This window comes from Schistocerca cancellata, chromosome 1, assembly GCF_023864275.1.
Source record: "Schistocerca cancellata isolate TAMUIC-IGC-003103 chromosome 1, iqSchCanc2.1, whole genome shotgun sequence".
Taxonomy (NCBI): Eukaryota; Metazoa; Arthropoda; class Insecta; order Orthoptera; family Acrididae; genus Schistocerca; species Schistocerca cancellata.
Window position 1 is genome coordinate 1137058820 of NC_064626.1, and position 15360 is coordinate 1137074179.

The following is a 15360-nucleotide window of genomic DNA, read 5'->3' on the forward strand; positions in this document are numbered from 1 at the left end:
ACTTGTCATAATCAGGTGAGCAGATGTACGAATATTTCCCATCAATTCATAAGCATTTCAATAATTAGCACAAAGTGCGAGTAATCATATGTTTTTAAGTAACGAGGGTGTCGCATTAGCGATGAAAGGCACACCTTAATGGCTTGTTCTCCAGGTGTTTGACACAGCTGTGTGCCCACAACGCATTACAAAAATCATATGTTTTCAAGTAACGAGCGTGTCACATTAGCGATGCCCTCTACAAAGGAATGTCATAAACAGTGGTATAGGCCTCTCTTTGTCCTTCTCTTCCACCTGTGCCTCTGGCACACCCTAATGGCTTTCTTTTCTACCTGAGCGTCTGAAAAGGCTTGTTCTCCAGGTGTCTGACACACCTGGGTGCCCACGTCGCATTATGTGCAGGTGGTCACTTAACTTTCTTACGGAAATATTTACGACAGCAGTTTCCGCTACAGTGACAGTCTCATATAAAAACATTTCACAGGTCAAGAATTTTATTGACATAAACGTACCTCAACAGCATAATACACATCGTCGTCGTAAAAATAACATCATAAAACCTCAGTCAAATCTCAAAATCGTCGTAGCTTCCTCCAATAATTTCAAAACCTAACAAAATTCTCTGCTCATGTCAAAGGTGTCATCTGCCTCAAACGTACTTTAAAATCATTCTCCCTTACCAAATACATCATTCAAAGCTCTCATAGTATCACAATGGTACCAAAAAAATATGAACAGTGCACAAAGTACAGACAAAGTACAATTTCTTAAGTGTGAAGTAATCCAACTCTGTAATTGCGTAAACATGTGTCACTGACGTAGTAAAAGGATGTTTGTTTCTCTGTTAAATGATCAGATAGCTGTGTAATTTATGTGTTAGAGAAATATGGTACCGATGTGTTAAATTGTATAAGCAAATACCATATTAGCTAGGGCTCCTTGTGCTTGCCAAACACATGGTACACAAAGTAGGCGTGTACCCCCCTGAGGTTTATTGTAATTGTATCCTCAGGTATTACAGCTTACAGCAATGAAATGAAATGTGTCACGAAAAACTTTCTTTGTAATTCAAAAATCTCTAAAAATAAATGTCTTAAGTACAAAATTAATCACTCAAATACGTGTCCAGTAGCGCTAAATGTGCGTCTTGCTCTAAGATAATCTCTGGGGAGTGTCGTAGTTATTGTCCTCCGAAAGCTAAGTTCTGCAGAAGTCAATGTACTTACCTCATGATACACAAAAGTGAAATGCTTTGCGTATAGATTTCTTAGTTATTACGCTTATTGCCGTGATGAGGAAAGTACTGTGCTGTAACGTATTGTTGTCCTACGGAAAAGGCTGTCTCCTTGTAGCAATAGCACAAAAGTCACCACTAAAACATGTCTCACTTTATAGAAGAATTCAGAAAAACTGTGCAGATATCAAACAGATACACCGCAAAAGCAACATTGTAAATTGTCACTCATTAGTAACGTCGTGATATAATCGTGTAGCTGTCACACAAACCAACCACTGTGTCATCTGGCATTTCACAGAAAGCACCTCAGATCCAGAATCCACTCTCAAGCAAACCAAAATGTTGCAATAAAATCTCATTAGCAGTACTGGTAAATGTTCCAAGTATGTGAGCCTCATAGTCGTTACGTAATCGTGCAACTAACAAGGAAGAATGTATAAATAACAACACTGTGTCGTCTGTTCGCAATAACAATGCATTCGCAATTACTTGTCTAAGTTAGCTATGTTCTTGACTGGATAGTTAGTTAGCTTTAAAACATAGTTGCATGTTAACAGTTTCTCAGTGGGACAAATTGTACAAGTAGCGTGAAGTGAAAATTGCAAAGACTAAGTTAAAAAGCAGATTATCTGTCAATAAATGGTTTTACATGAGAAATGTGGTGTAAACCTTTTGCTCTTCTCAGTACGCAGAGTTTCAACTTGTATGCAATTATCATGCGGTATTCGTCCGTAAAGAATACGGGAATTTTGCTCAAGGTTAGCGTCAATGTCATTTTTCTCGGAGCCAGCCGGCGCACGCAGCTGCCTGCGGTGCGAGTCATTGTCTGTTTCTTTGTTGGCGCGCGCCGTTACTGGGATTAGGAGGCCTAACTTCCACAAATTCGCCTTGCCGAGAGGGCCCAGCTCTGTTTAAAACTCGCCAGTTCTGATGCAATTCAGGTCTGTCGTTACGATCATATCGTCTGTCGTCATGTCGGTAGGTTCGATAGTTTCTTTCTTATCGGTCACGTGGTGGAGAATTTCTCCCGGAATCGTAATTGCGTGGTGGACCGTTGCGTCTGAAGTTATTCTGTCTCCCTTGATAATAATTATTTTGGATCCCATATTGTCTGTTTCTATGGTTGTCTCTGTCACATTCATTACTATGGAAAAGCGATCTTTCTCTGTAACTATTACTCTGCCAGTGGTTATCATATGGGTGGTGTCTGTTTTGGTCACGATTTACGTTGTAAGAATAGGTTTGTCGTGGCCATTTATTGTTTCTGTCGTCACGGAATTGAGACGGATGTGACCTGTAGTGATTGTTTTCCTGTTTTCGCATCCCGCGACTGTCTGTGTCAATTTCCAGTTCTTGTAACAATCCCTGAAAAGCTTCAATGTCGTCTTTGCAACGTCCTGCCAAAATAATATGTCGTAAATGTTCAGGCAGTTTGATTAAGCAAATGCGGATGAGTTCTGAGGGGCTGTATGGGTTTGATAGGTACTGATTCTTGTGCAACATGTCTTCAAAATATTTGACAAGACTGGAAAATTCAGATTGTTCAAAGTGTTTCATCATCATGATGCTATGTTTTACGCGATCTTGTGTAGCTTGTGACCAATATGCTGAGAGGAAGGCATGGTAAAATTCTCCTTCACTGTGGCAATCGTGAATGACCGATCGCATTCTTACAGCTGGTTCATTCTCTAAGTAGCCACACATAAATTCTAACCTGTGCTCCAATGACCAGTTGGGAGGGAAACAATGAGAGAATTGATGGAGCCATGCTTGTGGATGAATGTCGTTGCCAGAATTCTTAAATGTTTTGAATTTACGTGTAGTAATGAACAGCTTATAGTCAAAGTCATCGTGTCGGCGAGTAGCATGTCGGTCATTGTCACGTCGTTTCGGCGGTTCCATCTCAAAATTCGGTGTACCTTGCCAATTTCTTTCATAATTACCGAAATGCCCTGTGCTATTATTTTGTGGCTTTTCCGTATTTATAAGTTCCTCTTCCCGTGTTGGAGCGCGAGTATCCTCTGAAATATGTAATTCTTGTATTACCTGTGTCAACTGATCTTGTACTTCCCGGATTTCTCTTTTGTACTGTGTATTGATTTGATTTTGATTTTGTTTGAATTTTCTTATTTGTTCATACTCTTCTGTGTCAGTGAAGGTTATGGGTCTTGTGTCATTCAGATCATCATCTACCTTTGTAGATAAGTTAGTGACCTGATCCGAAAGTTCGGCTACTTTCTCTGATAATGAACTAATTTCCCCCATGTGTCTTTCTACTGTGTCCTTTAAGTTTTCCTGAGTTTTTGCAAGTTGCGTAACCGAATCGGTAGATGCAACTGAGTCCATTTTAGCTTGCAAGGTCTCATGATTTTCATGAACAATAGTTTGCAGTTCTTTTATGGCTGCTTCGTGATTCTGTAATGCGTTTTCATGCCGCGAAAAAATAGGCTGAAAATGCTCACAAATTTGTGTTTTTACGTCATTACAGACCTTTTGACATTTCGATTCAATGTTATGTAACTCAGTAGTTAAATCTTCACGTGTTTGTTCAAGTGTGGTGTCTAACTTCCGAAGATTTTGTTCCATTGTGTCTAACTTTAGAAGATTCTGTTCCATTGTGTCTAACTTTTGAAGATTTTGTCCCATTTGTCTCTGATTTTGTTCCATTTGTTGCATTAATTGCAATAATAATGTATTAGTGTCTGGAATCTGTTTCTCTATGCTTTTTGGCAGTGCGTTTTCACCGGCAGCATTCACATTTTGACAAGCAGAAAATGTGTCTTGACTCATTTGAGAAAACGGTGAGGACGCAAAACCTGAATCTACAGTATTTGCAAAATTGTGTCCTATCATTTCGGATTCCTGAGGTGAGCTGTTGCCGACCGATCGAGCGATAATGCTTCCCTGTTCACTACCTGTTTGACTGTCTACGCCATTGTTTGACGCCCGCTCCATTTCCCTATGCACAGTTTCCAAATTACTACTTTGAACATTAGTTAACTCATTACATGGTGGGGCCAACACACTGCTTTCGTCTTCACTGTCATTTCTTAGTTTACTTTGGAGCCGAGTATTACGTTTTTCACACGCCATTATTGTCACAATATTTCACACGATAACACAGAAAAGCACAATTTGAATAGCAAAAATAAGAGAACACATTAACATAGCACTGAAAATAATATCTAGTTAATTGCAGCTGCGAAATACTTGGTGCAAATCTACATGCATGCCACAACTGTTTTACTGTACAACAATGAAAGGCTGCAACTATAAAGGAGATTCTCTCTACAATTACGCACTAGCAATAAACAAAAGCTACACTAAATACACAAACTACAAGAAAAAAATCAGAAGATTCCAGTGAGGTATCCTAGGCTAAGGGTCGACATATGAAACGTCCCCTTTGAACAATTTTACATGTGAAACGTCCACTTAGAACAATTGTACATGACTGTGCTTAACCTGGCACACAATATTATTTTAGCGCAACGCAATCTGACTATCAAAATTCCCTGCAAAAGAATGGCCCTGACTAACATTAAACTATACCTTTCACAAATCACTTACCTCACAAAAATCTTCGCTGCTCGAACTACTGCAATACAGCGAGTGCCACTACTGCCAGCTAAATAAAAGATTCAAACTACTGAAGGCACTAACTACTGATAGGGATAGTTAGCAAATGAAAGATTTTAATAGAGAACAAACACTGTATTTACCTTAATATTCATAATTAACATCCTGTATTACAAAACTCCGCCATCTCTCTCCCCACATCCACCACTGCTGGCGGCTCACCTCCAACTGCCCAACGCAATCTGCTGTTCACATCCAGCTATAGCAGTTCATGACAACAATGGCAGGCAACAATGCAAACTAGCCACATACTGCACACAGCACAGCCAGTGATTTTCATACAGAGAGCGCTACGTAACGTTGCCAATAAGAAAACATAAACATCAAACTTACATAAAGAAAACATAAACAGCCTACTTACAATTTCATCGTTCTGGATATATTTTCAGTAGCCTCTTTTAGTTGCCTGCGCCGGCTTGGTGGCCGAGCGGTTCTAGGCGCTACAGTCTGGACCCGCGCGACCGCTACGGTCGCAGGTTCGAATCCGCCTCGGGCATGGATGTGGTGGTGGTGGTGGTTAGTGTTTAACGTCCCGTCGACAACGAGGTCATTAGAGACGGAGCGCAAGCTCGGGTTAGGGAAGGATCGGGAAGGAAATCGGCCGTGCCCTTTCAAAGGAACCATCCCGGCATTTGCCTGACATGATTTAGGGAAATCACGGAAAACCTAAATCAGGATGGTTGGAGACGGGATTGAACCGTCGTCCTCCCGAATGCGAGTCCAGTGTGGGCATGGATGTGTGTGATGTCCTTAGGTTAGTTAGGTTTAAGTAGTTCTAAGTTCTAGGGGACTGATGACCTCAGAAGTTGAGTCTCATAGTGCTCAGAGCCATTTGAATCATTTTTAGTTGCCAGCGCTGTGTGAGAAGCGAACGCAGGCCTGAACCTATGACAAAAATTAATGTGTTTCCACGGTCTTCGAGTTTCACGGCTGCACCAACATACACATTGTCACTTTCCAACTTGACATAGACCTCGGACTACGTTACCGAAGAGGCGTCATGACAACCAAGATTTCGAAACGTGTTCAGGCACATTTTAACCAGGCTTTGTGGCTCAATTATTCAATGTTATTACGAAGTTCGCTTTTCATTGTCTATGACTGTACCTAGTGGCGTATGACTCGTTAAATCTGAATTTCTATTTTCGACTGCGAAGTAGACAATTTGGTTAAATGTGTTTTATCTGAAAAAAATTAGTAATTTGATTATTCAGATGATTCCTTAATTTTGTATTTGGCTATTTCGGAAATACACTGAAGCGCCAAAGACAGTTGTACAGGCATGCGCATTCAAATAAAGATATACGTAAATAGGCAGAATACGGCACTGCGTTCGGCAACGGCTATATAAGACAACACCTGTCGCGCAGTTGTTAGATCGGTTACTGCTGCTACAACGGCAGGTTATCAAGGTTTCAGTGAGTTTGAACGTGGTGTTATAGTCGGCGCACGAGCGATTGGACACAGCAACTCCGAGGTATGCGATGAAGTGAGGATTTTACCGTACGACAATTGCACGAGTGTACCGTGAATATCAGGAATCCAGTAAAACGTGAAATCTCCGATTTCGCTGCGGCCGGAAGAAGATCCTGCCAAGAACGGGACCAACGACGATTGAAGAGAATCGTTCAACGTGACAGAGAAGCCCAACCCTTCTGCAAATTGCTGCAGATTTCAATGTTGGGCCATCAACAAGCGTCACTGTGCGAATCATTCAACGAAACATCATCGATATGGGCTTTTCGAGCCAAAGGACCACTCGTGTACCCTTGGTGACTGCACGACACAAAGCTTTAGGCCTCGCCTGGGCCCGTCAACAGCAACATTGGATTGTTGATGACTGGAAACATGTTGCCTGGTCAGACGAGTCTCGTTTCAAATTGTATCGAGCGGATGGACGTGTACGGGTATGGAGACAACCTCATGAATCCATGGACCATGCCTGTCAGCAGGGGACTGTTCAAGCTTGTGGAGTCTCTGTAGTGGTGTGGGGCGTGTGCGCTTAGAGTGATATGGGACCCCTGATATTTCTAGATACGACTCTGACAGGTTACAAGTAAGTCAGCCGCCTGCATACATTCATGTCCATTGTGCATTTCGACGGACTTGGCCAATTCCAGTAGGACAATGTGACACCCCATACGTCCGGAACTGCTACAGAGTGGCTCCGGGATCAGTCTTCTGATTTTAAACACTTCCGCTGGCCACGAGGCTCCACAGACATGAACATTATTGAGCATATTTGGGTTGCCTTGTAACGTGCTGTTCACTCCTCTCGTACTCTTACGGATTTATGGACATCCCTGCAGGATTCATGGTGTCAATTCCCTCCAGCGCTACTTCAGATATTCGTCGAGTCCATGCCAAGTCGTGCTGCGGCACTTCTGCGTGCTCGCGGGGGCCCTACACGATATTGGTCAGGTGTACCAGTTTCTTTGGCTCATCAGTGTATCGTGGTACAAAAATAAATAAATTAAATTCGCAAGGACAGTGACAGATTCTTCGGAATTCAAGCGTGTAAAAGTCGCGGGCTCTATCTTCTTATCTTGTGTTTCCTACTGAAAATCTCGTGCTTGTACTCTTGTTAACTTTACTATTACAGAGTTCGCCTGAGCTTTATTTTTTTTTTAATTGGTCCTGTGCGCAACAAATAACTTACTTGGTCTTTCTGCTGCCACTGCTTGATCTGCTGCATTCCATTATTTAACAAAAACATAAAAAACCTATTATTCATGCTGAGTGCAATGCATGTTCTGTATGGCGGTTCCTGCTGCTGCTGCGGCTGCTGCTGCTTACTACAACTACATATAATTCAAGAGAAAGGGTTTGGTCAAATCTAAACTCGATAAATGATAACCCAAACAAGTAATTCCTTTTTTCAAAAAGTATATTCTGAAAGCAATTCTTTCTCATTTAATTAACAAAACGGTAGAAGCTCTTTGAACAATCGCTTGGTATGTAGATCTGCCTCCAGTGGCATTAAAGCAGTATTACAAATTAATCAAACTCTTGAGACAGACTCAAATACTTCTCATTTAAATACATAGTGAAACAATTCCCTGACAATTACAAAAGAAATCAATGACAAAAATCAATACTTAACCTATTCGCCTAACAGTGGTTTCCCTTAAGAATTCAACTCCTATTATTATCAAAATTACCGTCTGCTGCTACGCACATACACAAACCCTTTTGTTTGAATTAATAAGCACGCTGCAAATTATAAAAAATATCGACTCAATACCAAATCCTGTGTCGCTGCCGGCGGACACGGCAGTACGGCAGCTCAGCGACGACCCCTCGCCCGACACGCGTGCGCACCACAGTACCTACACTGGCTTCCAAACTGCCACTAAATTAGACTTGGCCACTGTTTCTATGTTTCGATACAGTGTATCGATACGTGGAACTGTTTCAGTGTTTCGGAACGGCTACGGTTCACTGTTTCGAAACAGTGGTGTTTCACTCCACCCCTGTCTCGGATAACTGGGCCAGATTCGGTCTGGAGCCAGACACAGAAACTGTATCATTGTATCAAAATAAGGCTGTTTCAGTGCACCAGTGCTTGGAACGGACTAATTGTATCGAAACAGTGATGTTTCATTCCCCTCTGTGTCGGACGAGATTCGGGCTCGGCACAGGTACTGAAACACATTTAACATACCACTTCATGAAACACTTTCAAGAGTGTCAAAATCTTTTTGACAAGCAATAGCATGAAGCATAAGATATCCGAAAATAAAGCTTCGTTTCTAGCTGACTGTCATATTCCGAAATAGCGTAACATCTGCTTTATAAACACTAACCAAGCAATAAAACAACGCATACTATTCACATTCAAAATAATAAATATGTGAAAATCATTCAGTTAAATTACACTTTTTGATAACATACTCTCCTCTGTTCATATACAGTACTCATATTAAGAAACGTAAGTAAGCCTACAACATTTTGAATAAAAAAAGGCGTAGAGTGACAGTTATTAGACATATACATAAATTTGATGTAGGTATAATTGCAAGCAATCTGTTTGACATATCACTGATAGTGTAATGGTGAACGGAAAGGACTAGGAAGTATGGTGAATTTATAGTAACGGTTCGAAACACCTTGAAAGACAAAATTTTTTTCTGTTATATATTGTTATTTATTCGAATTATTTGGCGTTATTTGTGAGTCTATAGTCACTGTGCCTATTATCCTCAATGATTCTCTTTGTGTGCATGGAAATTAGCAGGATGGGTATATTATCCATACTAACGGAATGTGGGAATTCCAGTAGCATATCCGTTGTTTCTGCAGTTTGCTCCCACCTCCAGTTCCGTTCGTGGTGGCCTTTCGGTCTTCAGCGATGGCTTTCCTCAGCCAATTGAAAAGTATGAAAGTCACACGACACGAAAGCAGCGCATTTGCTGCAGAAATACGAAACTGCCAAGACGCCTAAGTGATAATTTCATACTTTCTGCGATATGACTAGCGCTCTCGCAACTCATTTGTGTTTATGTGGACATACTTATACAGTAGACAGTCAAGATGATAAAATGTGTAGGTTTATTAGATTACAAAACACAAACTGTTTCACTGTTTCAAAACAGCGTATCGAACCATTACATTGTACTGTTTCATTTGTTTCGAAACAGTTACGTGTTTCAGTTTGCCCATCTCTACACTAAATTAATCCGTGCGCTGTGAAGAGCGACAACAATATCTTAGATTCCAGAGCTTGTGTTTGCGCGCTGTAGCCAACCTTTAAAACCGAAGACAGTATTGCCAACTCTCACGTGTACCCTGTGTTTTCAGTAGCCGATCAGAACCACAGCAACCGTGACTGCGTCGCAGTGGCGGTGCTCACGCACGGTGAGAGGAACGGCCAGCTGGATGCCAGGGACCGCGAGTACAACGTCAGCGAGCTGTGGGAACCGTTCACAGCCAGGCTGTGCCCCTCTCTCGCCGGCAAACCCAAGCTCTTCTTCATACAGGTACGCAGCCCCAAGGGGTCGAAACAGATTCCGGCGATTTTTTTTTTACTCTTTCTGTTTTCAGTAGGCTTTTTGGTCAGCGCTGTGATATCACTTTGAATCATAACAGCTTCTTCCACAAATTGAGATATAACTCAACTGTTCTTGCAGTCTCCAATGTAAGGATAGCTGTATTGAACTTGCAATCAATTTATGTGTCACAGATTTTATGTTGGGGAAGATGGGGTAAAGTGACCACTCCAAGTGAAATTGCATTTTCATGAAGGCATGGCTCTTAATAGAAGCTTGTGGCATACACTTCTCGAATCTACACTACTGGCCATTAAAATTGCTACACGACGAAGATGACGTGCTACAGACGCGAAATTTGATCGACAGGAAGAAGATGCTGTGATATACAAATGATTAGCTTTTCAGTGCATTAACAGAAGGCTGGCACCGGTGGCGACACCTACAACACGCTGACATGAGGAACGTTTCCAACCGATTTCTCATACACAAACAGCAATTGACAGGCGTTGCCTGGTGAAACGTTGTTGTGATGCCTCGTGTAAGGAGGAGAAATGCGTACCATCACGTTTCCGACTTTGAAAAAGGTCGGATTGTAGCCTATCGCGATTGCGGTTTATCGTATCGCGACAGGCTGCTCGCGTTGGTCGAGATCCAATGACTGTTAGCAGAATATGGATTCGGTGGGTTCAGGAGGGTAATACGGAACGCCGTGTTGGATCCCAACGGCCTCGTATCACTAGCAGTCGAGATGACAGGCATCATATCCGCATGGCTGTAACGGATCGTGCAGCCACGTCTCGATCCCTGAGTCAACAGATGGGGACATTGGCAAGACAACAACCATCTGCACGAACAGTTCGACGACGTTTGCAGCAGCATGGACTATCAGCTCGGAGACTATGGCTGCGGTTACCCTGGACGCTGCATCACAGATGGGAGCACCTGCGATGGTGTACTAAACGACGAACCTCGGAGCACGAATGGCAAAATGTCATTTTTTCGGATGAATCCAGGTTCTGTTTACAGCATCATGATGGTAGCATCCGTGTTTGGCGACATGGCGGTGAACGCACATTGGAAGCGTGTATTCGTCATCCCCATACTGGTGTATTACCCGGCGTGATGGTATGGGGTGGCATTGGTTGCTCGTCTCGATCACCTCTTGTTCGCATTGACGGCACTTTGAACAGTGGACGTTACATTTCTGATGTGTTACGACCCATGGCTCTACCCTTCATTCGATCCCTGCGAAACACTACATTTCAGCGGGATAATGCACGACCGCATGTTGCAGATCCTGTACGGGCCTTTCTGGATACAGAAAATGTTCGACTGCTGCCCTGGCCAGCACATTCTCCAGATCTCTGACCAACTGACAATGTCTGGTCATTTGTGGCAGAGCAAGTGGCTCGTCACAATACGCCAGTCACTACTCTTGATGAACTGTGATATGGTGTTGAAGCTGTATGGGCAGCTGTACCTGTACACGCCATCCAAGCTCTTTGACTCAATGACCAGACGTGTCGAGGCCATTATTACTGCTAGAGGTGGTTGTTCTGGGTACTGATTTCTCAGGATCTATGCACCCAAATTGCGTGAAAATGTAATCACATGTCAGTTCTAGTCCAATGAATACCCGTTGGTCATCTGCATTTCTTCTTGGTGTAGCAAATTTAATGGCCAGTAGTGTAAAAACGTCAGGTATGATACCAAATATTTATAGCTAAGGTAAAAGTATATTTTATGTGACATATAAACGTTTTCCTGAATGCTTATACACGATGATTCACGAAGATGTGCACATGTTTAATATATACAAAAAGGTTCATGTAAACATAGGTCCGCAATGGTTTACTTACGGAGTTACAGCTAATATAAGATTTTGCCTGAAATTTAGTGACTTCGCTGATATGAAGCCATCGTAAAACTGTACGATGTTAAAGTAAAGCACGATTTCCATTTATTTTGTTGTTGTTGGTCTGGTGAATCTAATAAAACGTGTGCCAGACGCGTACGTGCAGTAGTTTTCCAAAATTAAGCTTTCAGCAGAAGTTTTAGAGAATTAAATTTCGAAAAAATAATGGTAATAACGTTAACTGAAGCTGTATGAATGTGTCAGATAATCTGCTTTTATTAATACCATAGCGGACGTGAATTCATGTTAAACCGAAGAAAACAAAGCTCAGTGTTAAGGAAGTTGTACAATGTACATACAATTTCAAAATAAATGTTCAAAAATTCCTCTACCGAGTCCAATGCATTTAGCTGCACTTGTGTCAACAGATTTCGATGCTTGCTTCAGCTTCGTATGATTGTTCTTAATTTCGCCTACTGCATTCATAATGCGAGCAACTAATGCCTCACGTGTATTGACCGTACTTTCTGGGAAAAACGTTCATTCAAATGTGTTGTAACGGAATTGGTGAAGTGTGGAGGCGCGCCGCCATATTGAAAATACATTTGCAATCGCGTAGCAAGTGGATCATATTCGAGCAGGCGGGTATTTCTTCTAGAAGGAATTGTAAGTACGTCTCGCCAGCTAGACGTGCTGGGAAAATGAATGGTCCAATAAATTGTGTGTTGATTATACCACACCACACATTTATGCTAAATCGCTGCTGGAAATTGCGTTGCACTGTTGCATGTGGGTTTGCTTCAGACCATACGTGCTCGTTATGTAAATCGTTTATACCATCTCGAGTAAACTGTGCCTCATCAATAAATAAAATGTATTTCTGTAACTGCCGATCAGTATTTAACCAGTTGCACAACTCCAAGCGAAGGGCAGGATCTCCCGGATGTAAAAGATGCACTTTTTATTTATGGTAAGGATACAGATTATTGTACTCCAGTGTACGACATACCTTAGATTGTGAAATGCTTCATCGTTGACAGACACGTCGTGTACTGGTACACGGGCTACGTTGAACAGCATCCATAATATTCTCATCATCGGCCTCACGTATCGATCGCTCCTACTGATTATGAACGCCAGGTACATACCCTATCTGGCATAACATTCGAAATAATTCACTAATGGTTCGTGCCTTCGGAATCCTGCGAGTTGGCTAACGTACGCGATATTCGTTAACTGCAGCCGTAGCATTACTATCACATCTGCCATAAATAAAAATTCATATCGGCGTATTCCTCTGTCGTAAATTTGAAAGGCATCCCTATTTCATAAATAACCTACAAACTGCAACAGTTATTATGTGGTTTCACTTAAGTACACTGTTGTTATTATGTTCTTTCACTGAAAAATACAGAAAACAAACTCGATTGAAAGTTAGGAAACGACTGAAACTCACTAACTACAAATTTACTTGTATAATAATCTTTGCTTCTCTGGATGTTCTGGAAAACTGCTGCAGATACGCATGTGGGACATGTCTTATTAGATTAACCAGGTCAATAACAACAAACGCAGTTTTCCGAAATTCCTTCACCAGGGAAGACGAATGGAATATTCCAGAATTTGAAACACGAACAGCTGCTAGCGTGAGTTTCTTAGAAGTAGATACCTTAGGGGTTGCGAAGCAACTCAAATCGCTTGATACGGGCAAGTCTTCAGGACCAGATTGTATACCGATTAGGTTCCTTTCAGATTACACTGATACAATAGCTCCCTACTGAGCAATCATATACAACTACTCACTCACCGATAAATCTGTATCTACAGATTGGAAAATTGCGCAGGTCGCACCAGTGTTTAAGAAGGGTAGTAGGAGTAATCCATCGAACTACAGACCTATATCATTGACGTCGGTTTGCAGTAGGGTTTTGGAGCATATACTGTATTCAAACATTATGAATCACCTCGAAAGGAACCATCTTTCGATAAGTAATCAGCATGGTTTCAGAAAACATCGTTCTTGTGCAACGCAGCTAGCACTTTATTCGCACGAAGTAAAGGCCGCTATCGAAAGGGGATCTCAAGTTGATTCCGTATTTCTAGATTTCCGGAAAGCTTTTGACACCGTTCCTCACAAGCGACTTCTAATCAAGCTGCGGGTCTATGGGGTATCGTCTCAGTTGTGCGAGTGGATCCGTGATTTCCTGTCAGGAAGGTCGCAGTTCGTAGTAATAGACGGCAAATCATCGAGTAAAACTGAAGTGATATCAGGTGTTCCCCAGGGAAGCGTCCTGGGACCTCTGCTGTTACTGATCTGTATAAATGACCTGGGTGACAATCTGAGCAGTTCTCTTAGGTTGTTCGCAGATGATGCTGTAATTTACCGTATAGTAAGGTCATCCGAAGACCAGTATCAGTTGCAAAGCGATTTAGAAAAGATTGCTGTATGGTGTGGCAGTTGGCAGTTGACGCTAAATAACGAAAAGTGTGAGGTGATCCACATGAGTTCCAAAGGAAATCCGTTGGAATTCGATTACTCGATAGATAGTACAATTCTCAAGGCTGTCAATTCAACTAAGTACCTGAGTGTTAAAATTACGAAAAACTTCAGTTGGAAAGACCATATAGATAATATTGTGGGGAAAGCGAGACAAAGGTTGCGTTTCATTGTCAGGACACTTAGAAGATGCAACAAGTCCACTAAAGAGACAGCTTACAATACACTCGTTCGTCCTCTATTAGAATATTGCTGCGCGGTGTGGGATTCTTACCAGGTGGGATTGACGGAGGATATCGAAAGGGTGCAAAAAAGGGCAGCTCTTTTTGTGTTATCACGTAATAGGGGAGAGAGTGTGGCAGATATGATACGCGAGTTGGGATGGAAGTCATTACAGCAAAGACGTTTTTCGTCGCTGCGAGATCTATTTACGAAATTTCAGTCACCAATTTTCTCTTCCGAATGCGAAAATATTTTGTTGAGACCAACCTACATACGTAGGAATGATCATCAAAATAAAATAAGAGACATCAGATCTCGAACAGAAAGGTTTAGGTGTTCGTTTTTCCCGCGCGCTGAGATAGTATGATTGTGGTTCGATGAACCCTCTGCCAAGCACTTAAATGTGAATTGCAGAGTAATAATGTAGGTGTAGATGTAGATGTAGAAATCAATGGAAATCGTGCTTTACTTTAATGTCGTACAGTTTTGCGATGGCTTCATATTAGCGAAGTTGCTAATTTATAGGTAAAAACTTTTATTAGCCGTAACTCCATAAATGAATATTTACGGATCTATGTTTATATGAAGTTTTTTCTTTAGTTTTTCTTGTAGAATAACGTATTAAAATATTTGCATATCTCCGTGAATCACCCTGTAAAGTGGCCACTTTTCCCTACCTGATGGTGTAAAGTGGGCAGTCCTCTGACACCATTCCCAAATTGACTGCTTAGTTAAAAAAATGGTTTGGCTAATAGTTTTTATTTCACCACTGATTATTATTAGGAGAACAATAAAGCAAATGAGAAGGGAACTTGTTTCAATACATTGTTGATTCAAAAAGGACAACAAATGAAAAGTATTAATTATTCCCAACGGTGTAAATAAAGAGATCAACGACTATCTATGGCTTACTGTTTCA

General features: G+C 41.6%; 1 protein-coding gene across 1 annotated transcript in view; it reads left to right on the forward strand.

The window, feature by feature from the left end:
* LOC126092772 (caspase-1-like) overlaps positions 1-15360 on the forward strand; it is a 134679-nt gene that overhangs the window by 63478 nt on the left and 55841 nt on the right. Inside the window, exon 4 of the mRNA XM_049908503.1 lies at positions 9677-9855. Within this exon, the coding sequence (XP_049764460.1) occupies positions 9677-9855 (179 nt within the window). The remainder of the gene's footprint in view (positions 1-9676; positions 9856-15360) is intronic.